Below are 25,415 nucleotides of genomic sequence, written 5' to 3'. Positions count from 1 at the left end.
TCCGTTTCCTTTGTCTCCCCGGGTCTATTTTATTGCCTGGGCATAGGGACTGATTAAGTCACCTGTTCTTTGTAAGATGGCACTATATAAGTAATAAATATCTGATGGGCACAGCCCCGGGTGTCAGATGGGGGTGAACCAGAGAGACCATTTGCTTATTTCCAATCAGCCGACTTCGAAAAGTGCTTTTGCATTTAGACTACGACTGATTGCCACATTTATTTCAATGCCTGGAAGAATGAAAAGAAAAATCGACCCAGCGCAGAAACGCGATCAACAGAAAGCGTCGCTTTTTTATTCGCCCGCCTGCTTTCCGGCTGCTAAATGGGAACCTCTCCTAAGGGGCGGTAAACTTTCTTCAGAGAGAGAGAGAGAAACCTGGTGCATCCACTCGCTTGCGCTGCCCGGGGAGCCTCGACTCCGGAGGAGGAGGAGGAATTCCTCTAGCGCGCATTTTTGTTCAGGCGCTTAAAGGGCACCGCGCCGTCGTGGGAGTATTTCTTTTCAGGCAGCGGCGAGGACAGCCCGGTGGGCGAAGGGAGGGGGTGGTGAGAAGAGGGCAAGATGGCCGCCTCCTTGCGGCTGAGCTGCAGCGGCCGGGGAGCCGCGAAGCTGCTGCTCGGCAGGAATGTCGCGCTGGGGGCTCCCGCTTCCCGGCCTCCCGCGGCTGCCTGGAGGTTCCTGCACCTCACCCGGGAGCGGCTGGGTGAGTGTTGGGTTTAATTACACACAGAAGCCCCGCATTGGTCACCTGCCTCTAAAGGGTCGGGGTTATTTGGCTGCCTGTGGGATCAGGGACATTGATTTTGGGGGCGCTGGTGGGAGAAAGAGGCTTGCTTGTTTGGGTGGTCGGAGGGTCGCAGGTGCCCTTGCTCTGGGATGGAGTTTAGGATGCATCCCCGGCATGCCTAGCGGCCTTTCACGTAGGTCTGTCTTTTCGATGTACCTGCAGCTGCTTCTGTTATGTCACAGTTCGTTTCTATGCTGCCTTTGGGCCGAAAAGGGTCCCCGATACGGTTTTCAAATCCTAAATTCAAACGGTATGATTGAGTGACACTCGCTTAAAAAGAGATTTAAAAGTAAAAAACCAAAAACCCAAACAGACATCTTTTTTTGTGCCTAAAAGCAAAAATACCCTGCCCTCCAAAAATGTGAAAAGGGGGTAGGAGTAACTCCAATACGGTGCATGTAGCCAATATATTGTTCACTATAAACTACCCACCAGTCCTAATCAGCATGGTCTGTAGCCAGAGATGATGGGATTTGTAGTCTAAAATACTTTAAAGGGTTAGGTTTTGGAGAAGAATGTGTAACAGTCTCTTCAGCAATGTCTCTGAAGCTGTTCCTCTTAGTACCTTAGCTTTTAGTGATAAAAATCAGCAGTAATTAGAAGGGATGCTGACGGTCATCTAGTCTAACCCCTTGCAATGCAGGAATCTCAACTAAAGCATCCATGGCAGATGGCCATCCAACAACTGCTTTAAAACCTCCACAATCTCCCAAGGGCATCCGTTCCACTGTTGGGCTGCTCTTACTTGGCATTCACTCGGGTGTTCTTGTAAAATGAAATGTTCATGAATTATTTTTTTAAAGACAGAAAAAATGGCAACTTTTAACACACTGAAATGAACAGTTACAGAATCTTAGAAAAGTCTGTCAATTCCACGCAATATGTTGAAAACAAAAAAGGTTCAGATATTGGTTCTGATTATAAATAAGGCAGCATTCATGAACTCTGTCTGAATAAACTTCTGTCAAAGAGGACCCTTAAAATCCCTGTATTGTAGATTATTATCTAGGATATTCCTGTTCTTCGTTTCAGAAGGACTCCCTTAGACAGAAGACAAGGGGTAGATGGTTTCTTAGAAGTAAGTCCAACTATGGTAGCTGGTGCTTACTCCCAGGTAGGTCTGCATAGGACTATAGTCTTCAGCCCTCGTCATGTGACCACACATTTTAGCCCCGCCTAAAGCTTGTGCATTATGGGATTACTTCTAAAGCAGTGAGTTTCTTTCTTTTTGTTTATCTAACTATTTGTTACCAGTCCTTCATAGTTACAAACAATTCCAGAACGAGATACATAGCAATTTTAAAACACAACACCTCAAATTACAAAATAAATATCTTTGTAGACTCCCTGCACAATTTAGAGTACTGGAAGGTCAGGATTCTCAATCACAGGGGAAACCTACAGTAATAGAAGAAGTAACACCACCATCGGGCCAGGGCTAAGTGTGTAACGCTGCAGTGCCTTTGATGTGTGCTATCCCTTTGTGCAAGTAATGCTTAAAGAGGGCTTTAAAGAACTCACAGCTTATGTAAAAACTGAACTGAGGGCTTTACACTTTAAGCCAATATGTCACACAAGCTCTGAAGCTGGAGGAGGTTGTTAGGCAGCATCATACCTGACCCTACATTACTTCTCTGACTTTTCTGCACTGCCTAAAAGCTCTGCCTTATCTACTGATGGGGAATATTTGCAGCTTAGTAGCATTGACCCAGTCTGCCCTTATAGGTGGGCTTGCAGTGTCAATACTCTCTTATGACACTGGCCCAGAGAATGTCTGAAGGCACGGTGGTGGTGATGGTAATGGAGTCTGCCCTTGAGCTGTGCCTAGGTTGGAGAGCCATATGTATGTTGTTGTGGAGTTTCTTGGAAGAAGAGTAGGACATGTGCATCACTAGTCGGAGTAGTAGTTATTGCTTCCTGTTCTGAATATTGCTTTGATGGTGCAAGAAGCCACATAGTTGAGTTGGAAGACTCTTTGAAATCCACTGTTAGCCAAATTGCTACACTCCTTCAAAAAGGCAGTCACTTTTACAATTTGGGAGCAAAGCACACCACTCCACAAGTGATAATCTAAACGTTAATATTAACTCATCTTGCCTCTAAACTTTCTGTATTGTTGCCTGTGAAATATTTCTCACCAGCCACAATAATTTTAACCTGCAGGTGGCAGAAGTACATATTCTGGAGCATAACCGTACAGTTATCTTAGATGAATATTTGCATAGAAAGGCTGCTTTCTAGCTGATAGATGCATAACTGAAGCAGGAAGAAGGATAAGGGATGGATCCCTACAATGAAAATTGATTTGACATCTTGTCCTGCCATTGATATGCTGATGAATATTGTAGAAATAGATAAAGTGAGATAATGCATGTTCCTGAGCTCTCTAGAGAAATGAGGACCATAGAAATATGATTAATAAACATATTGTATGTTGTACATTACTTTTAGTTTGCATTCATGAACTGTACAGTATTAACATGTTCAGAGATACTGGAGCACTATATCCTGGGTTCTAGCTAAGTCGTTAAACTTAGCTTTACCACAGGAGTAGGAACCTCCAGCCCACAGACATAGTACAGCCCACTAGTTGGGAAGAGCCCACTGTCACTCACAGCTCTTTCTCCACTCTCTGTCCTCTTCTCCAGCTGCTTTACCATCCCATGGTAGGGCTTGCCCTGAATGAATGAATGAATGAATGAATGAATAAATAAATAAATAAATAAATAAATAGTAATGTTAACAACAAAGAAGGAGAGATTTGATGAGTTGCTTGGTTAGCCATATTCAAATTCTTTTCAGTTGTATGCATTTTGCTTCAATATTATAGCTGATCGCTAAACTGTTGTGTTTCATGGCTCATGTATTTTTTTTTATTTGTGTACCACTTTTCCACAAAATTGAGTCTAAAGTGGCTCATATCATATCAACAGAGCAATAAGTATTAACAGTTTCAAAATGCATAGGGGGATAGTTAGAAATAATCATAATATCAATAAATAAATGCAAAACAATCCATGCAACAATGTAGAAAACAATACACATAACCAAACCTAATTTAACAGTTTAAAACTAAAGAGCGAGAACAATGCCTAACAGAAATAAAAAAGTGAGCATTCACAATATTATCATATTTGTGGAATTCTTTGGTGTTATCAGGAAATTCAATAGCATGCATGTACAAAATCCTATCTGTTACAATAATGGGAAAATATGTACTTTATCTGGTAGGTAAAACTGTCAGCAGCTGTCTTGATAATGGAAGTTTGTGATCACACATTTGAAACCTGATGTCTTTATTATTATTATTATTATTATTATTATTATTATTATTATTAAAAAATGAGACCACATTTCACACTGTAGTCTGATTTTGCAACAGCTTATTTAGTCACCTTTCTTGCTTAATGAATAATGATCCAGTTTTAGAATTTCTCCAATAATGATGTTGTAACTCTGACAAATTACTCAAAGGCAGGTCATTGTGGTTTCTTTCCTTTCACAAATGGGTATAATTTGAGTTTTTCCACGCATTGCTCAAGTCCAGTCTGAGATCAATATGAACCTTACCCAATATTATACCAGTGCCTCAAAACACCTTATGGAATGCATAGTTCTTTGTGATTACATACTGATGACTTTGACAGGCTAGGTTAAATGAGAAAGTCATATCTAAAACCTGTTGAAATGAAGTTAAGGTTGCTTCTAGTCAGGATTTGAGCAATACATGAAATAGTTCTTATAATAATCCAAAAAAATATGTAATTATAAAATTCAGTTTCTTGGTAATATTGGTTGGCATTATGCTTTGTATACAGTGGTACCTCGGGTTACATACGCTTCAGGTTACATACGCTTCAGGTTACAGACTCCGCTAACCCAGAAATAGTACCTTGGGTTAAGAACTTTGCTTCAGGATGAGAACAGAAATTGTGCTCCAGCGGCAGCAGGAGGCCTCATTAGCTAAAGTGGTGCTTCAGGTTAAGAACAGTTTCAGGTTAAGAACGGACCTCCGGAATGAATTAAGTATTTAACTCGAGGTACCACTGTATATGCCTTTCATTCCCATGACAGATCTGCAGTAGAGAAGCTTGGGAAAGTTGATACTGTGCAAGCAAGCATAATTTAATACTATGCTTGGGCATCCGATGTGCAATGGTGAATCATGTGTTTTGATGGAAATTTTATTTGTAAAACTTAATAAAACATATTTATTTAAAAAATACAATGCTTAGGCATGTATTTTTTACACTGCATCAAGTTTATCTCTTTGGTTGCCCCTGTAGGAGTTGTTAAGTTAAGGATATACTGAGATCCAATTATTTAGACTAAAACTGGTGTGGGTAAATTTGTATGTAGACTGAGCTGAGCTTATGACACAACCATGAGGACATCTTCCACCTTGATCCACTTTTACTTAAATTGCCACTACTCAGCTCTCTGTGGCAGTGTTGTAGTACAAATTACAAGTTGTGCTTATGGCAAACTCTTTACGCAACGACTTCACCATGGGCATAATTCAGCTCACATTCTGGCTACACAAATTACGGTGCAGCTGCCAGACCCCTCCTGTATGGCTGCTTTGTAGCAATTCTGATGGAGTTCAGTGGGATTTACAAAGGAGTAAGTGTGCATAGGGTTACATAGGATTTATTACACCTCTTACGCTGACAAAATGAAACCATATCCTTATCAAGAGACTTGATATTCCTTTTTTTCTTTCTTTCCAAGGTACCCCTGCAGTTAAAATCCTCATGCCTGCGCTGTCACCTACAATGGAAGAAGGAAACATAGTGAAATGGCTGAAAAAGGAAGGTGAATTTGAGTGAGATGCCGTTTTGGAGCACTGAGAACTGTGTCTTTTTTCCACTTCAGCCTAGTCACTTGCCACATCTTAATTTCATCAAAAAGAATTACCACAGTGTAATCACTGCAGTACATTATATTTACACATTGATATCCTGCATCTCCTCTCAGAAGCTTATGGTGGCATATGTGGTTATCTCCTCCATCTGCCCCACAACTGTATCCTGGTGTGAGCTTCATGGCCAAGTGGAGATTTGAGCCTAAGTCTTCTCAGTCCTAGTTCACACTAACCACTACACTACAGTGACTCTGCACTACTTCTAAACCGTTTGCATTTGTATACCGCTGAATCACAAAAGATCAGAGTAGTTTGTATTATTTATTTAATTTGTGTACTGCCTTTCATCGATAGATCTCAGGGCAGTTCACTACATAAAAATACAATTTTTTAATAAAAAATTGCAAGATTTATCAACTCTCTGGAATGTTTCCAGTGACTGCTGCAGTTGCGATACAAATTAAGATGATAAAAATTGTGCCAAAGAGAGACTGATTTAATTCAGTTTTGGGCTTCTGATGTTTACTAAGGCAAAAATGTATACATTGGTTGATATAACTTGGTTGATATAACTTTAAAACATGTTGATTTGTAGCTAAACAGAGCTTATTTCGCCTTCAAGCCATAAGCCGCAGAAAGCCGGAAGCCACCAAATTTGCTGCACATTTTGCACTTCTTTCCCTTCGGGCATTTTCTGGCCAAAGGCAGTGCGTATTTGTTTCACTTGTTCAAAGGTATTTGCAATTTGGAAGGTGGACTGACTGAACCTTGGTCTCCAGCCCACATGCAGGGCAGATGACAGAAGCTTGAGAGACCATCCTCCCTGCAAATCGAACACTTAACACAATAGGGGGAGAGGTTGTAGTCCAGCCAGCTTTGCTAGGTTGGTTTTTTAAAAAAAAAACATGCAGGGCATTTTCTAGATAGAGAATCATTTAAAAATGTGTCTCCCCCCCCCCCAAGTGTATTCTGAGTTGGTTTAGTCCATTCCACTCCAGGACTTTACAACTTTAGTTCTTCATGGTGTGCTCCATATGTAGATCAGGTCTCCGTTGGTAGGAAGAGGCACCTCTTAAATGAAGGAAACAATAAAATCTGACTTGGCTTTTGAGAGTTCTGTAGCATGAATTATTTGGACTCCTACTAGTCTATAAAATATTTCAGGCATGTGCTATTAATAAAGCAGCCTAAGTACGGACCTCCGGAACGAATTAAGTACTTAACCCGAGATACCACTGTATGTTTGTTTAAAAATAAAGGTAGCTAGCTACCTTTGTTGCTATCTTAAATAAAGCAGCACAGGAGTTTGAATCTCCCATAGCATTAAAAATGACTCATTTTTGGCCCCAGTTTCTGTTCTGGACATGGGATTTTCTTATTCTTCTCTATAAAATTAAGCACTCTCTCATGCAGATGCTTGCTATCCATCTAAATAGTTCCACAACTATTCCATATGTCAAAAGGACATTCCAAATCAATAATGTTCATTCACGAGGCTAATGTATTAAAATACTGGCAAAATCTCTGACATGAGGTATCTTGAGAATTCTTACTAATTCTTCAGGATTTAACAGGTAAACCCATGGAAAGCAAATAATGGGAGGAAAGATCCAATAATTTCTTTACAGGTGTTTTATTGAACAGATAATTAGACCATTATTCCTTTTCTTGAAGTGAAATGTTTGAAGAGACCAAATACAGTTTTGAAAGAAGTTTGCATTTGGCAGCTGCTTACTGTTACCAAAGGCACCTGAGTTATAAACATCACACACTTTCAATATTCTCTCTTTTGTTTTCCATGAATGTAGTAATGGAGGAAGGAAAAGACAAAGACGTGTGTGTCATTTCATTGACACAGCTATTACACATTGCCACCGTAATTGCTCAATGTTTTAAGTGTTTCATAAAGAAAGCAAAGACAAATCCAATTTAGGGCTTAGGCAAGTCACTCCATTTCCTTTAGGCGAGACAGTTAAAAGCCTTTTTTTTTCATATTTTGATGAAAACTGTACTGCATGCAAAGTTGGTACATAAGCAAGCCTTTGTTACTTCAGTGCTCTAAAGAAAAGGTGTGTGTTGGATGGCTTTGACCCCAGAACCATTCAGAAGCCTCTCCCGCTTCCCACTGTAATCCAGCTTTAATGGCAGCCATCCAGCAGGTCTTTCAGTAGACAAAGGCGTCTGAGTTCACAGGTCTGCTATCACAAGGCAGCAGATGGCGATCTTCTTGAATTGAGAAGAAAATATTGGCTTGAAACGATTCCATTTCATTTTAAAAATGAAAATGCATTTCTAAAAGGATTGTTTCATGTTGAAAGAAACTGAGTTTGCAGAGTTGCTTCCCAATTTTCTTTTCTTTTTGGTAGGGTGGAGAAGGCAGAGGAGCATTGCTTATCTGCAAATGATAGTATGAATTAAAATATCATTTGTTTGAAATCTCTGCTTAGAAGCTCAAAACAATTTGTTATTTAAAGAATATATTGCTTATCAAGACTTGACTAGATTCTTCTTTATCTACAATTTTTGTTGCTGATTCAGATGGTGCCACTGATTTTTTTTTAAAATAAAAAACCCCCTCTCTGGATTGTCCTAGCTTGGGAGCAACCCTTGTGACTGATTCTGAATCAGCCATTGGTTCATATCCCTTACAGCTTTTTAATGTTTTTATTTAGATTTTCCAGTGCTTCCTTTCCCTCATTGCCACCCTAATCTCTCCCCCAGTTGCCCCAGTTCACACTGTTCTTGCTCTAACAGTTGTTACTGTCCAGCTTGCTGCCATCCATTTCCCTTATAGGTTTGCTTCCCCCCAGCTTGACACCCTTTTCCCTTGGAGGTAGCAAAATGATAGAGCTGGTAAAGACTAAAGCTGCAGTTAGCAGTGGCAAAGAGAGTACAGTTGCACCTTGATTCTCAAGTCCGTTCGACTTCTGAAACATTCAAAAACCAAGGCGTGGCTTCCGATTGGCTGTAGGAGCTTTCTGCACTCAAGCGGAAGCTGTGTCGGACATTCGGCTTCTGAAAAATGTTCGAAACCCGGAACACTTACTTCCAGGTTTTCGGTGTTTGGGAGCAAAAATGTATGAGTACCAAGGCATTCAAGAACCAAGGTATGACTGTACTTGGCTTCTTGATATTTAGTGCACCTACATGACAGGCTATAACCTCCACCCCATCCCAATATGCCAAATTATATGATGATGGGATTTAGGGTGGTTTTGATTAAAAAGTGGTAATAAGGTTCTGCAAATGCCTTTATTCCTCACTTTATATTACTGAGATTCCTTGAACTATAGAATCATTTCGTAATGCTATTGTAAGTCGCTAAGTGTAGTCCCTCTCTTTTCCACTATCAGTTATCACTATTGTGTCTTGACTTTGTTTCTAAACATGTTACACTATATGGTTTTAAAATACTGTTTTTTCTCAGTGCTCTGAAATGAATTGATTTAAAATGTTGAATTATCTTTTGATTTTTACAGGAGAAGCAGTGACTGTTGGAGATGCGTTATGTGAAATTGAAACAGATAAAGCAGTGGTTACCATGGAGTCAAGTGATGATGGCATATTGGCTAAAATAATGGTAGGGAGAACTTTTTTATCCTATATTACGGTGTTTGGTATATGAGCTCAGCAGTCAGTAGACTCTTTGCTCAGACTTTCCTTTATTTCAGGGATGTGGAATTGGATCTTACTGGCAGACAAGATCCTCCCTTCTCCCCACCACTCCACAGGCCAACTTTGATACATGGGTGGAGCCACTCACTTGTCAATCACTTGATATTGTTACATTGTCAAGCAACAACGTGAAAGGGGCTCACCTTTAAGTCTGTTTGCAGGAGGTTTAGTTCATTTGCAAGTGGTTTGTAAAGGCAATGTTTCTTAGGGTCCATCAGCTGATTGGCTCTGAGAGACATCAGTGTAAGCAAGCATCAAATGATGCATGTTGGCACTGAAAAATCTCAAATTCACATATACCTTTATGGGGTCGAAACTGGCAGTGATTAACCGGAAACAATACCTTGGATTGCAGTGGATAGCTTAATGAATATGTTGACCCAGAGTGCAGCAGCTGGGAAATTGATGATTTCCACACTAGCGATCATTAGGAAAGGAATTGAAAATAAAACTGTCAATATCGCAATGCCATTATACAAATCTGTGGTGCAACTGCATTTGGAATATTGCGCACAATTCTGTTCGCTTTCCCTCTAAAAGGATATTGGAAAAGCTTCAGAAAAGGGTCACTGAAATGATTAAGGGGACTCCTCTATGGTGAAAAGTTTTAGCCGTACACTTTTATGCAGCTCATAGTTGAACTGTGGAACTCACTTCCACAGGTGGCATTGGTGGCCACCATCTTGGAAAGGATTAGACAAATTAATGGGGGATAAGGCTATCAGGGACTTCTAGCCATAATGGCTGTTGTCTGCCTCCACTGTTGGAGGCAGTATGCTTCTGAATACCAGCTGCTGGGAACCACAGGAGGGGAAGAGTGCTCTTGTGCTTTGATCCTACTTATTGGTTTCCCCAAAGCATCTGTGTGACCATTGCAAGAACAGTATGCTGAGTTAATGGGCTGTTTGCCTGATCCATGAGGCTCTTTTTATGCTCTTATTGTTGAAATGGGTTTACAAATCAATTGAGCCCACAATATGTGTACAGTGGTATCTTGGGTTACAAACTTAATTTGTTCCGGGGGTCCGTTTTTAACCCAAAAATTTTCTTAGCCTGAAGCGCACTTTCGCTAATGGGGCCTCCCTCTGCCACCGTGCCACTGGCACGTGATTTCTGTTCTCATCCTGGGGCAAAGTTCACAACCCGGAGCACCTACTTCCGGGTTAGCAGAGTTTGTAACCTGAAGGGTTTATAACCCAAAGCGTTTGTAACCCGAGGTACCACTGTACTCATAGGCATGTACATGAAATACGCTTATGAGGATAACCTATTTGTATCCAAATGTGCTTGTTAGGCCTGTTGGCATCAGAATGTGATTGATTTGCTAGTCCACCAAGCACCTGTTTTTTAAATGCTTTTGTAATGCTTTTTGACAGAAGAATTTTATTTTAACAGAAGCTGCTCTGTGTCTGGTAGTAATACTTTTTTCACACCACATCATTGCAGCTGGTAATGAGGAGGAGACCTTTTGTATTGCCAGTATGATGGGTTGTTATAATACGGTACAGATTGAACAAGTTGAGAAATGTGTTCATTGAAATGAAGGGTATTTCTTGTTTTTCCATTCTTCTTTCCCACTATTGGTAAATACATTGGGGGAGAAAAAGGGGTGTAGCAGAGTGGAGAACCGTCTTAACCAAGCAAAGTCATATGCAGAAGCCCTTCTGTCAGCATATCTTACACTGAGGCTGCATTTAAAACACTATTATAAAGTCTACTAATGTTGCACATTAAAATCCCATTAAGGCAGTGTTATGATGTGCAGTCCCTTGTGTAAATTCATATCACATCACTGGTCCTGATACTGAACTTGTAGTGAGCTGAAATAGTTTGCTTAAGCGTGTTTTGCAAATGAGTTTCAAAGATAGCCCAATGTGTGAAAAGGATATGAAATAGCAGCCAGGCTAGTTAAGGAAGAAACCAAGCAACAAAATGCCTCCTTGAAGCATGACGTAAGATGTGCTCTTTTTAGTTGCTTCTTATGCAAACAGTACAGTGTTTGTTTGTGATAACCAAATATGTGGAATTCTGTTCACGAAAATATCCCCTGCGCACCCCCTATCACCTGGTTAGAAAACAAATCCTATTAAATGGGAAAGTATGGCACATCCTGGCATCTGTTCCCTCCCCTTTTCCATTTCCTCCTCTTCTTTTTGTGGTTTACTTAATACAGCTTATAATTACAGTCATTCTGAACACTAAGAATTCTGAGCATTCACTCATGTGAATCTCCATCATCATTTTGAAATGGTATAGCCCAGACACAGGTTTGTCACCTTATCTGTTTCTGGGGACCATGTCAGTAAGCATATTTACTATTTACTTAGCATATTTACCTCAGTACAGCATGTTTCTGACCATGCAATCCTATTGGGAACAAGTCTCACTGTAATCAGTAGGAGACTTGAGATAAGTTTGATTGGATACATATGCTTAGAATTGCAGTGTGAAATAGTTTGCTTTGTGTCTATGCTACAGCTTCTGCAACTAACTTCAGGAGCATGGCATAGTTATACTAACTACAATATGAGACTCTGTTGCAGGGTCCGGGTTGGCTGCTAAAAAATACTCTGGTTCTTTCATGGGCTTGTATTTAACTTTTAGCCTTAAACCTTCTGCTATATATCCTGCAGGACCAGGCAGTCCTAGCCCCTTAGAAGAAGTGGTAGGGCTGGTGAAGCTGCTGAGTGGGTGCAGGCGAGCATATTTCTCTTTCCCAACTATAAAACATTTGCATTAGGTACAGGTGTGTGTATGTAGACATCAACCTGATTTCTCTGCCACCACCCCCATCCATTTTCAGAAGGAAGAAGGAAGCAGAAATGTGCGTTTGGGTCAACTAATCGCCTTGCTAGTGGACGAAGGACAAGACTGGAAGCAAGTTGAAATACCAGCTGAAACGAGCATTGCTGCGCCAGCAGCAGCAGCAGCCCCACCTCCCACACCTTCAGTAACGTTGGCCCATAAAGTGGAACACCATCCTGGAAAGCTACAGTGAGTTTCTGCACACTTTTTGAGCCAAGGCTTGCACTTTTTGATCATGCCCCACAGAAAGTTAGTGTTTGATAACCAAATTCAGTGCCCATAATACTGCTGCAAAGCTATGGCAAAAACAGTGATTACGCCTGTAGATTTGCATGCTATACAAAAGAGAAAAATTGTACAGTGGTACCTCTGGTTGTGGACGGGATCCGGTAAAATACTTCTGGGTTTGCCGCTTTTGCATCCCGAAGTTTACGTAACCGGAGGGTTACGTAACCGGAGGTACTACTGTAGTGCTTTTGGATGAAGATGCAGGAATCTTTAACCAACAAACCTTGGTTAAAGCATGGAGGTAAGAGACCAGTTTTAATACCCCTGTGAACTTTCAGTGATAGCAGTGGTATTAGCAGTACTGGCTGTAGTAAAGTAATATAAAAAGCAAGGGTAACCATGTCGGTCCATAAGAATAAAAAAAACTCTCCGAAAGCCAGAGTTAGGTAATATCTTTATTAGGACCAAACAAAATGTCACAAAATAGTGACATGCTTTCAGAACTCTTCATCAGGCAAGATATTACACAAAGCAGAAGAAATGAGGAAAACTGTGCTGTGGTTGTAGACCTTCCAATACTTGTGTCATAACATTGGAAGACTTAACAGACATCCTTCACTTCAGAATGTAATGAGCAATGCTGAAATAAAGCATTGAAATAAGTGACCAATTATACTGTGGTTGAGCTTGTGACGTTCTGCATGATGGGGAACCCTTTAATGTCAAGGAGGTCCTTGAGGTAAATGCCCCATGTCTTTTTGGATTTGCTTGGAGATGAAAGGATTTAACTTTTTTCTAGGGCTGTATATTGAGTCAGACAGTTGGTCCATTTAGCCAAGTATTGTCTGGTCTGATTGTCAGTGACGCTCTAGGAAAGAGTGTTCCCCGTGATTATTTTTTCTTCCATTAAACACATTTCAGAATCTCAGTTATATGGTTGTGATGGGAGATATACCTACCAACTTATTTTTAATGTGTAGAGTGTTTTGGTCAATTTTTTTTGTTGGTATAATCTTCAATTGTGTATGTGAAAACAATCAACTTCTAAGCATTCAAAATTATGCATAGCTAGAGCTGTACAACTTGATAGTTTCCTGGCAATAAGAGAAAGAGCCATTAGTCTGGAAATAGGGTCCACAGATACATAGCTCATCCAGGTATTGGTGGATTTCTAAAGTTCATTTATATGTATGCAACAGGATGATCAAATGTGCTTCTTTTTAGATGCTACGTTCTTAAATATGTTGTTTAATATTCTGGCTGTCCTGTATTTTTTTTTTTTTTACTTCTACTAACTTCAGGGTTACCACAAGTCTGCTGATACTGTGTGTTGCCTGTTGTCATTTTGACTACAAAAGTGAGAGCATACAAAGGCTTGGTTCAGAATTAAAATATAGGATGATGGTGTATAAACTCCTTTACCAAAATTGACAGGTTTTTAAATATGTGCCTTTTTAATGCAGTTTTTGCTTTGTCTGTAGGTTTCGGTTAAGTCCTGCTGCTCGCAACATTCTGGAGACACATGGACTTGATGCAAGCGGTTGCACACCTTCAGGTCCTCGAAGCATCTTCACTAAAGAGTACGGCATCTGTTCACCCCTTTCTTCCTTTATTTCTATATTTCTTCCTCAATTTTTTTTTTTTTTTTGTAAGAAGGATCAATGCTAGGTAGATGTTGAGACTGATTTGATGTCCAGTGAAACAGGTATTGGAAGCTATCTTAGGAAGATTTTCTAATTGTTATTAGATTGTGGCATATTTGAACTCTGAAATATATTGGTATGTATGTGTAGTAGAAGAAAGGAAGGGTGAAAGAGAAAAGCAAGACTGCAGCAAAACCTCATATAGGAGGAAGCGAGCAGGCAAGGGCTGAAGTTGCTAGGTCTAGAGTCTTGACAGGAAAAGACTAACATCTAACTCAGCTGGCATGAATGGGAAAGGCTAGTGGGTAGTAGAGCTCAATCTACACTACTGGCCAAAATTGTGGAAACCTTTTGGGGAAAGTGTATATCTGAGATTTGTGGTCTAAACTACAGAGCCTAGGGCTTGCTGATCAGAAGGTCAGCTGTTTGAATCCCCATGACGGGGTGAGCTCCCGTTGTTCGGTCCCTGCTCCTGCCAACCTAACAGTTTGAAAGCATGTCAAAGTGCAAGTAGATAAACGTTTCCATGTGCTGCTTTGGTTTTGGTTTTCGGTTGCGCCAGAAGCGGCTTAGTCATGCTGGCCACATGACCTGGAAAAACTGTCTGCGGACAAATGCCGGCTCCCTTGGCCAGTAAAGCAAGATGAGCGCCGCAACCCCAGAGTCGTCCACGACTGGACTTAATGGTCAGTGGTCCCTTTACCTTTTTAACACCAGATTGGCTCTCTAAACACTCGTGCACATTGGCTACATTCAAGTGAAGGAAAGCTACTGCATATCAACCTAAGCAAGTTGTGCTTCCTTTTTCTGGTTATTTGGCTATAACTTTTGATAGAATACAGATAATTGAACAAACTTTATTGCATTACATTCTTCATTAAATTATCTTCCCATTGATATATAATTTATGACATTACTAAAAAAAAATAGTGGTGTTATGAGCCATCAAACCTCTGTAATACACTTTTCCCAAAAGGTTTCACACAATTTTGGCCACTAGTTTATGCATCACACATTCCACAGCCACAAAAGATTCTGATGTCCCGATTAAGCTGTTTCTGATAGTGAAACCTGTGTGATCAATAGATTAGTAGCAGATGAATTACAGTGGTACGTCAGGTTAAGAACTTAATTCGTTCCGGAGGTCCTTTCTTAACCTGAAACTGCTCTTAACCTCAGGTACCACTTTAACTAATGGGGCCTCCTGCTGCCGCCACGCGATTTCTGTTCTCATCCTGAAGCAAAGTTCTTAACCCGAGCTACTATTTCTGGGTTAGTGGAGTCTGTAACCTGAAGCGTCTGTAACCTGAAGCATCTGTAACCCAAGGTACCACTGTATAGGGCTTTGGTTTTGGTTTTGAATTTATTGAGATTTTTCAAGTAGACAGCAATTACATAACTTGGTTGAACCATGGCGTTGGAACAGTTTCTTGAAGGCCTTCTTGTCCAACCCACTGCTGATATACAGTGGTACCTCGGGTTACAAACACTTCAGGTTACAGACTCCGCTAACCCGGAAGTAGTACCTCGGGTTCAGAACTTTACCTCAGGATGAGAACAGAAATCGTGTGGCGCGGCAGCAGCAGGAGGCCCCATTAGCTAAAGTGGTACCTCAGGTTAAGAACGGTTTCAGGTCAAGAATGGACCTCCCGAACAAATTAAGTTTGTAACCAGAGGTACCACTGGAGATATCTTTTGCTATAGAATCCCTGATGGGCAGCCATCCAACCTCTGCTTTGAAGGCTGCTTTCCCACTTCCTTAGAAAAAATTGTCTGCCTATACTGTTATAGACCTATACCAAGTCAAGACCTAGATTTAAATGGTTTAGGAAATTATATATTAAAACAAACAACAATGAGAAGCAGCACAGCTTGTGCTTCGTTCACATTGTGACCTGATTTAGACAGAACAGTGAGCTGTGTGGATGTTATATCACTTGTAATAGCAGCTCATTATCAGGAAGCTTAGTCATTATGTAAGTGTAACTGTAAATTATGGTATGTAAGTAGTTCGTGGCAGGTGGGAACCCTCTAGGTCACAAAGATATCTAATTAACTTTTCCTGGTAGCCATGGAGATGTACCACAGATTTTGCTAGAGGAGTAGAGGGAATGTTTGCAGCTAGAGAAATGCCTTTAAAACACACACATGCCAACACCTACCTTTATTATTTATTTTAACAGAATAAATTGTCTTGGAATAGCCCATTTAAAAGAGGAGTTTGCTGCTTAAATCATCACTGTAAAATTACTAAATTGTGGTAAAAAAGAGGGACACATTCACTCATAGTTATTGTTTTTTTTAAAAAAAACGAACCGTGTATGGATTTTTTTTTAATGTGTGGATAAACAGATTTGAATGAATGTTGGTTGGGAAAATATATGCCGTGCAGCTAAGGCTTGCATTAAACTATTGCAAAGTCTTATGTCCCATAAGTTCCAGGATATATGCTTGGGCAACGAAACTTCGCTGGGCATGTGCCCTGCACTTTTCCCAAATCCCAGCAGATGTAGGGAGCACATGAAGGGAGGGGAGAGGGGAATGTTATATTGTGCAAGCATCAATCGTTGTGCTAATCCAGGCATAGGCAAACTCAGCCCTCCAGATGTTTTGGGACTACAACTCCCATCATCTCTGACCACTGGTCCTGTTAGCTAGGGATGATGGGAGTTGTAGTCCCAAAACATCTGGAGGGCCGAGTTTGCCTATGCCTATGCTAATGGAACAAGGGCATTGGATATTGCCCTTAGAACTGAATTACCGAAACACTTCCAGGGTTGCTGCTTTTGCAACCTGAACTTTACGTTACCCAAGGAGCTACTGTACAGTGAAATGCAACTGGTGCTATTTCTGTACAGTATCTAAATACATGGTTCTTTGCTGATTCAGAGTAGATGTTTCTCAAGGCTGGCGCTACTAATAGGTATAGTGAGGCAGCTATCTCGGGCAACACATTTCAGGTGTCATGAAAGGGCAACAAGTTATTAATTTTTTTATTATTGTATTTTTAATGCCAGGATGGGAGAAAAGGTGTTCATGACGTTTGCTAGCTCAGATGCCAAAATAACCTGGCTGACCCTCGGTTCTTGACTTGCAGACAGGTGGGAAATGTCATTGGCTACTTCACCTCAGGCTACAAAATGTATTGGGCCAGCCCTGATACTTCTGTTGTGAAACTATCACAGAACAGGGGTTCTCAGACATTTTTTGAATGAAATTATTACTGCTTTGTCTGGCTGGTCAGGCTTACTAGTTGAAGGCAGCAAGGCAATTGTCTGTTTGCAGTATAACTTGTTTATTATTCTGTTGATCTCTTGAAGGCAATAAATTTAAAAGATTGAAATATATATCCAGTGCCATCCAGTTTCAGTATTAAGTGCAATTCATCACACATAATGTGGTGGGTTGTATCAATGTCCTGGAAAGTACTGCAATGCTTACAAATATATATTCACATTGGCACTTACCATAAACCTTGATTAATCATTGCTGCCATCAAATCTTGTTCTTGCTCCTCTTTCAGGTTTCCCTATTAGCATGTTGTTACCCAATTAACTTTTATGTTTACTGGACAGTCAAGTGTTTTATGTAGTATACAAAGCTGTGTAATTGCATAAGCTGTCTGCAATTATTTTCATAATGGTGGCTACTATCAGTATAGCATGTGGGCATTACTGACAAGCAAAAGACTCAAATTCTGTAGATGATACGTTCAGCAATTATTTTTTACCTTGGCTGCTCTTTTCAAAACTCAAAGGAATGGCAGTACATATATCCTGTGTATTTGAGCCATTTCCTTGGGAGTGTGTGGGAATTAAGCATACAATTCTTCTATTGATACCCTGTTCAAAATCCCTGAGCAATCAAAGACTTGAACTTTTCCCATATATGCATTCATTTGTGACTTGGAATACCTTGAAGTGTTTTTGGTGGATTATTACTGTATTTTTCTGTGTAAAGAGTAGTGGTTTCCCCCCTAAAAAATAAATGTCCAAAATTTGGGGGCGTCCTATACACGGGGGCCATCTCCTCCCCATTTTCTTAAATTGGAGATGGAAAAATACGGTATGTCAATAGTTTCCTCTGTTTGATTAGGCAGCATTACTTTATTTAGTAATTTTGGCACTTTTCATTCTATTTGATTAGCTATCCAGTGTTTACATAATTTTTAAAAACCCAATTCCTATTTTAAAGGAAAAAATGTGCACTAGGATCTTAGAAAGCTACTATAGGTGTAGCCAAGGTTTTGAGCTTGGCTAGTTAGTTTGATTTTTACACTTTTAATAGCCTCTCCCTGCCATTTGTATCACAAATTCAAAGTTTCCTAGGTTTGGAGTTATGGCAAAGGGATCTGTGGCTTGAAAGACACAAGCCAAAAGACCCTTGTGTGTGTGGAATTAGTTGCACAGTTCTTTGGAGTCTGGCCATAGTCTTAATATGAATGCAGGTGATATTTGTGGATATTTGAATATTAAAAATAGGGGCGGGTGTGTTTCTACATAATATGTATGTACCATGCTGTTTGGAAACCTGCCAAATTCAGAAGGGCTGTTCATTCTTCCAACTTTGCTCTCACATCTGCTTTGAGTTGTATTGCAAGGAACAGGTAAACATGGATCTCTTGTATGGGAGAGAGCGATAAAAAAAAACTTACTTGGATGGGTTAGGCAACCCTTTTGCTTTCGGTAAACCCTTTTCAGTAGGAAAAATAAATAAATCCTAAAACAAGTGGACTATGGGCAAAGTTGCCTACTTGGAAGTGAGTCCCTAAACATGCATGAATCAGCAGTTCTGTGCATAGAAGTAACATTCATTGTGCACATGACAACTGCCTGCTGCCTGGATGTTATTTACAGATTGCAGTTCATGGTCTTTATGCCGGTAGTTGGATTGCTGAATGTTATTGGCGTAGCTGCCAAGGAGACTGAATGTTCCATGGCAGCTGTAGTTAGTAAAATGACTACTTGTGTGGAAGCCAGAGGGGAAACTAGTGAATTGTGTAAAGATGGACCTGCCATGTGGGAGATATCACCTCAGCAGTTTTCTGTCTTGAAGGTGACTTAACTACGGCTTGGGAAATCTATCTTTTATTTATTATTGAATTTGTATAATGTCCTTCCTCCCAAAGGCGGCAGACATCAAAACATTAAAAAAATACAATGTTAAATAAATTTTATTTTAAAAAAACATATTTTAAAACAATTTAGAATATTTCAAAGCCATCACATCCCCTCACAGTTACTAATTTCAGAATTGCCGTGGCCAGTATCTTATCAGCCATCAAATACCTGGGTAAACAGATATCTTTAAATTTTCTCCTGAAAGTCAATAATGAGGGAGAGAGACACACCTCACCAGGCAGGGCACTCCACGAACGGGGAACTACCACCAAGAAGGCACTGCTGTAGGTCATTGCCAACTGCTAGAGCACCACCAATAGGGTGTCCCCTACCGAATGTGGGGCCCAAGATGGTTGACATGGGGGAGATGCTTTCTTAGGTGCTTGAGTCCCCAAACCGTTAACACTTGGTACACTAGCTAACATTTTGAATTGGTCTCGGTGGTTCACTGGCAACCAGTGCAGAAATTTCAGGACCAGTGCTAGCCTGGCATCCAAACTGAAACCTGCTTATGTAGCTTTGAGAAGAAATTCAGAGTCCAGTTGAAGCCGTGGGCCTACAAACAGTGCTTTTCTTCTAGAAAATAAAGTGCCAGAACTGCTTGCTCCTTGAGTACCCCTAGAAAAAAGCACTAGCTACAAAGAACCCTCTTAGTTGTTCTGTTCACACTATTCTGCTAATCTTACTGACAGTATTTGGCTCGATAATTCCCAGTCTGGTTCTTTTCAGAACTGCAGGTGGCAGTAAGACACAATTTTTATAGGCCGTGACATCTTAACCAGTTAAAGTAGCTAAATCCCTTGCATTCTATCTTGCAAATTAATTGTGGAAATGGATCTGGATTCCATATAAAGGATTCATTGGTCAATTACCACAAAATCTTTACTAGCATGAACCTGTATTTGGTTTTAATACTGGCTTTTACCTTTATTTGGAAATATATACATTGTCTGTTTGTTCCAACGTCTATACAGTTTAGCGGAAGCAGTTTCTGTCCTGTTAAAACATACCTTTGCTCTTTTTGTATCACAAACCAAGAAATCCTGGAAACCAGTTTAGATGCAAAATTGGAATATGAATTGTATTTTTTTATACCCCAAGTGTTGGGCTATAACCACTTTTCCTCCAGTGATAACGATCTATCCACAACCTATTATAGCATATATATATTTTTTAAAAAGATCAAATAACTATATACAGCATACTTTGAGAACATCTAATAAAAGGCAAAGTGACACTTGTTTGTGTAAATTAAACAATAGTGAAAAGGAAGCTCACACACCAGATCAGATGTTTATGGCTGAAGTTCATACGTCATTGAAATAAAATAAAATAAAAAGAAATCAGTGGCAAAACCCCTATTGATTTTAATGAGCCAGATTGGCTCCCATAATTATTAACTAAAGCACTGTATGTCACAAATAAATTAATTCATAACTAGCAGCAATATATTATCTATGCAAGTCGCAGGGGAAGCAATTAAATTTTATGGGGGTACTGTGGCATCTAAAAGAAGATATATGTATGATATATATGTAATTTTCAGTACATTTAAGCATCTTTCTGGCTGACAAATGGCCTGTCCTGTTGAACCCTGTAATTATTTATTACTGTTACTAAGATTTTCTATAGTGCTTTGAATATGTTAATTATTCCAAAGTCACTGAAGCTGGTAATGGTATGAAAGAGTTGGTAATGGTATTTTATCGTATGAGAATGAGGGTGAAAACTTCTTTCAACCACAACTTTCAAATCTCTGTGAATTAGGAAAAATCTATTAATAATGCAGCTAGCAGTATAAATTTCCTAATAGCTATTTTAAGCTGTCCACTCTTTCTGCACAAGCTAGTTATGGCTTTTTGAATTAAGAAATTGAAGACTGTAAAATTTTATGGCTTTATTATATCAGTCTTTAAAAATAGTCAATGTTCCATTATATGAACACTGTAATATAATTCCCCAGGCTTCTTTTTGTTCTTTACCTACCAAAATGCATCTATGTAACTTGGAACAAGGTTATTTTTTTTCCACTGACAGGTTTCACACATCCAGTTGTATGCTGGCTTTGATTTCCAATGATGTCTTGTAGTGCAAAATAAGAAAATAGTACAGTTGCCTTAAGAACAAGAATGAATGACCGAAAATCCTAACTAGACTATTACTATTTGCAGTCAGTAGCACCTCAATTCTGTTGTTTGCTTCTGGTATCTGATATTACCTCTGAACATTGAGGTTCCATTTAATCCCGTTGCTGATAGCATCTGTTAGATACATTGACCCACTTCACATGTCACAGGAAACCATAGTTAATAGTTTGCCATGAATGTGCCTTTGGGGGCTGGTGTGTGGAGGAAACAAACTTCAATTCTAGCTTTAATGTTAACCAGGGATCATGGCTTTTGTTTTACTCCCAACAAACCATGATATGTAGCCTAGACTTATTTTAGGCTTACTGCATGTAACCATTTGGTGCCTGTATATAATACGGTAATACTAAGCCTGGAATCATGGTTTGTTCTTCCATATGCTAGCACAGCAGTTGCAATCATGGCAAACAATTTATGGTGGTTTACTGTGACCTGCAAAAAACCCGATCTTTAAGAGTCATCTAAGCTAGTAGTCATCATCACAGCCTGAGGCAGTGAATTCTCTCTAGGTATTCTTTTTAAATCACCAATTAAAGGAAAAAGGAGAATAAAACAAAAAGGTAAATAATGATACTTTTGTTATAATCTTGCCAGTATGGATGTAAAGTTAACTTCCTCTAAATCAGGCATCCCCAAACTCAGCCCTCCAAATGTTTTGGGACTACAATTCCCATCATCCCTGACCACTGGTCCTGTTAGCTAGGGATGGTGGGAGTTGTAGTGCCAAAACATCTGGAGGGCCGAATTTGGCGGTGCCTGTTCTAAATCATGGTTAAGAATTCAGGAACCAGCCTTGGGAATGTGAGTTCACTCTCCCTCTCTCTGAAGCAAGTTCTTTTCCTTCTGCTGTAACCACATTTAAAGGAAATGTCAACATATAACATGGTCTTGGACTCGATTTAAATGGGAAGCTTTGTCAGCCACCATTAATGTAGATATTTCCTTAGCTATAAGTGAGAATTCACTCTAAGGATGTGGGGAAAGGGACTGCATATCCCTCAAGATGGCTCCCTATTTTTTTGGTGAGGAAACCAGCACATACCGCCCAAGTGCCCTGGAAAAAAATGGGGCATCCTGTTTCTTCGGGTGAGATCGTGGTGGCCATTTTGAATGCTGCGCTCTTGCTCCATGCTCTCGCCCCAGAAAAAATGCTTCTTCCACGTTGAGAGTGCAGCATGGGTCACATGACTCGTCCAGAAGCAGACCAACGTTCAACTTATTCTGGATCCAATCCATATTTTTAGAAAGATCTGTTTGGTACACTGGATTAATAAAATCTGTTATAAATCAAATTACTCATATTTGAATATTTTAACTTCTTGGGATACTTGTTTAAATTCTTCATATCTGAAGACTTTTTAAATTACTGGAGTAAGATTTTTAAAAATCAAAAAGTGATTCTGCTTCTCTAACCATGAAATTGACATTAGTACATTGGCTGGCAGCATACACATCCCTGGAGAAGTTGTTATTTGCTGATGGAACTTCACCTGTACCTTGTACTGAGCATTTCATGTACCAAACTTGTGGGAAGATTACGTTCTGTATATATTGCATCATAATCCCTGGACAGAATAATAGCAGTGTCTAGAAAAGGTGTTGGCAGGGCAGGGAGACTTTGCGTGCACAGGAAATCAAAATGAAAAATGTGTTCGTTTTCTATTTCATAAATTCTAATCTTGGATTAAGCACTTTCCACACAGTCTTCTCACCCAGGGTTTTTAATTTTAGTTTTAGTCTTGTGATATAAAAAGCAGGTCAGCTGCCAGCTACATTTTTAAGGTGTTGTTGCAGTACTAACTCACAGCCTTGTCACGTTTTTAGCTTTTGTGTTGCCAACCCCTCACTCCCAACCCAAGTTACACATTTGATTTCAAAGGTGATGAAATTGTCATGGATTAAATTCCCATTCCACTATGGGATGTGGTTTGTCCGAAATATATATCTCGAGGGCAAAAAGAAAATTGAAAGGTAGCCTTAGTGGAAGAAAGATGATAAAAGCTCTTTCCCCCCACTCCCCATACCACAACTTGGCATATTAGTGAACCACTGTTCCCATAATTGTTGAGGATTACTTGGAGCAGGAAGTGGCTCTGGTAAGAAGAAGAAGACGAAAAGAATTTTACATATATTTCAAACAGTTGTTGGGGTTCACAGCAATCCTCATTAGCATTAGAGATTTAGTTTTTAATTTGGGGGTGTGGGTTGTTTTGCGTTTCTGCTTTTACGGTATTCTAAAGTGTGTTTGCATTTGTCGTTTAAACAACAGGGATGCCCTCAAGCTTTTAGAGCAGAAGCAGAAAGGGAAACCTGTAGCAGCAAAGCCAGTGGTTTCTTCACTCCCTGCACAACAACCTGGAGTGCCTTCAGCAACAGCACCTCTTCCTCCTTCTCGTCCTCTGGCTCCACCTGTTTCTGTGCCAGGTCGACCTGCTTCCGTGGTAATAACTATGGCAGAATTGCCTTTCCCCCATGAATTTTCAGACAGGTCAAAACAAAACACGGTAATGTGGGTTAAAATAAGAGGAAGCTTTGTAGTAACAAAGAGGGATCTTCATATTCAGATCACAGTATCTCGTTCAAATAGCTGGTCAGGGGAATAGATAGATACAGGGCTATCTCTGTCATAGTCGCATGCAGATTGGACTTGAGAGATGCCAAGGAAGAAGAAGGGAGCGAATTCTAGAATCTGTCACATCCCAGTTGAAAGAAGACAGAACATATTGCATATGTCCACCACAGGGACATGGATAAGCATGCACAAGTGTCCCCAGGTGAACAGGGGTCACATAGCACTGTTGAAATTATATTAGTTAAGCTTATAAGGTGGGCAGGGTCCACCCCACCCCACCCCACCTCCATTTTAAAAAGAGTTGCATTTCTTAGGATCTACTTAGATTGGGTTTTCTGCATTGCGTTGGGTTGGACTAGGTGACCCTCGGGGTCCCTTCCAACTCTACAATTCTGTGGTCCTGCTGCATTTTTCTCCTTCCTTCCCCTCCTTTTCTTGGGTTGGTGGGAATTTAAAAAGAGCCTCACGGCCCTCAGCCGCACCTAGTCCTTTTCTTTTTCTGCAGTTAAAAAAGGCATCCCTGGCTCTCTATCGCTTCCCTATCATGGAAACTCCAGAAAATATACAGGGCTATCGAAGAAGACACAGGTGCTCTTTTTTAATTGCACACAAAAAAAAAGACTTGTGGGAGATATACAAACTTGTTGAGGCTTTTTCCTCATTTTTGTAGGGGACAAATGAACTGGCCAGGAGCACACTTCAAGTAAAATGCATCTATCACTTGTGTCAACAGTATAAAAATAAAAAAGTGTGTAATGAATTCAAAAAGATGAGAGGTCATTTGAAAAGTTTCCTTATGGCAGAGATGGTTCTGGGTGGATCGCATCATTCCAGCTTTCAATATTGTTTTGAAATTCAAACTTTGTTATTTATTGCTATTAGCATATTTCATTGAACTTGTCTTCCTTTAATGTAGTATGTGCAATGTGTGTTTTTTTATTACAGGGCACATTCACTGAAGTCCCTGCTAGCAATATTAGAAGAGTTATTGCTCAGAGGCTAACAGAATCTAAAACCACCATACCTCATGCATATGCAACTGCTGATTGTGACCTTGGTGCTGTTATGAAACTAAGGCAAGAGCTGGCAAAAGGTGAACTATTACTATTTATAAATTTTTGTTTCATATAATATGCTCCGTTTGCTGATCTATCCTGATCTACTATTTGGTCAGCAATTCTGCATACTTTGTCATGGATGGTTAGTATTTATATATTCAGCAATCCAGCTAAGCATTGCTGGTAATAAATTAAACTATCCTGCACGTGAAGGAATGAAACTGTTCACTCCTTCGTGTTTTGTTTGCCTCTTATAAAATTGTTACTTTTTGCTGAGGTTCTCCTGCACAGGAAATTTAATTAGGGTTGTTACTGTGATGTGTCATGTGTTGTTGCTTTCCATTTTACCATTCTTTGGGATTATACAGTAATTAAAAGTGGGTAAGAAGTGTTTTAAGTTAACAAACAAGCCTAGCAATGAAGGGGAAACACACTCTTTCTAATTAGCTTTGGAGTCAAGCGAGAAAATAAGGTAGTTGACTTGTTGCGTCAGAGCCATGACAATTGAAGAGA

The 25,415-nt window shown here is 39.9% G+C and overlaps 1 protein-coding gene across 2 annotated transcripts in view; it reads left to right on the top strand.

Moving 5' to 3' along the window:
* Window positions 1-465: 465 nt before the first annotated feature.
* The window catches only part of PDHX (pyruvate dehydrogenase complex component X), a 44,197-nt gene continuing 19,247 nt past the window's right edge, over window positions 466-25,415 (top strand). Inside the window, exons 1-7 of one of the 2 annotated variants that reach the window (XM_053388151.1) lie at window positions 466-706; window positions 5,522-5,605; window positions 9,134-9,234; window positions 12,133-12,323; window positions 13,844-13,942; window positions 23,542-23,713; window positions 24,790-24,937. In XM_053388151.1, coding sequence (XP_053244126.1) covers window positions 565-706; window positions 5,522-5,605; window positions 9,134-9,234; window positions 12,133-12,323; window positions 13,844-13,942; window positions 23,542-23,713; window positions 24,790-24,937 — 937 coding nt within the window. In that variant the 5' untranslated portion in view covers window positions 466-564. Of the gene's footprint in view, window positions 707-1,840; window positions 1,905-5,521; window positions 5,606-9,133; window positions 9,235-12,132; window positions 12,324-13,843; window positions 13,943-23,541; window positions 23,714-24,789; window positions 24,938-25,415 lie in introns of those variants that run through there. The other variant, XM_053388162.1, reaches the window with a different exon arrangement.

This window comes from Podarcis raffonei, chromosome 1, assembly GCF_027172205.1.
Source record: "Podarcis raffonei isolate rPodRaf1 chromosome 1, rPodRaf1.pri, whole genome shotgun sequence".
NCBI classification, from domain to species: Eukaryota; Metazoa; Chordata; class Lepidosauria; order Squamata; family Lacertidae; genus Podarcis; species Podarcis raffonei.
This window is presented reverse-complemented; position numbering and strand designations above follow the sequence as displayed.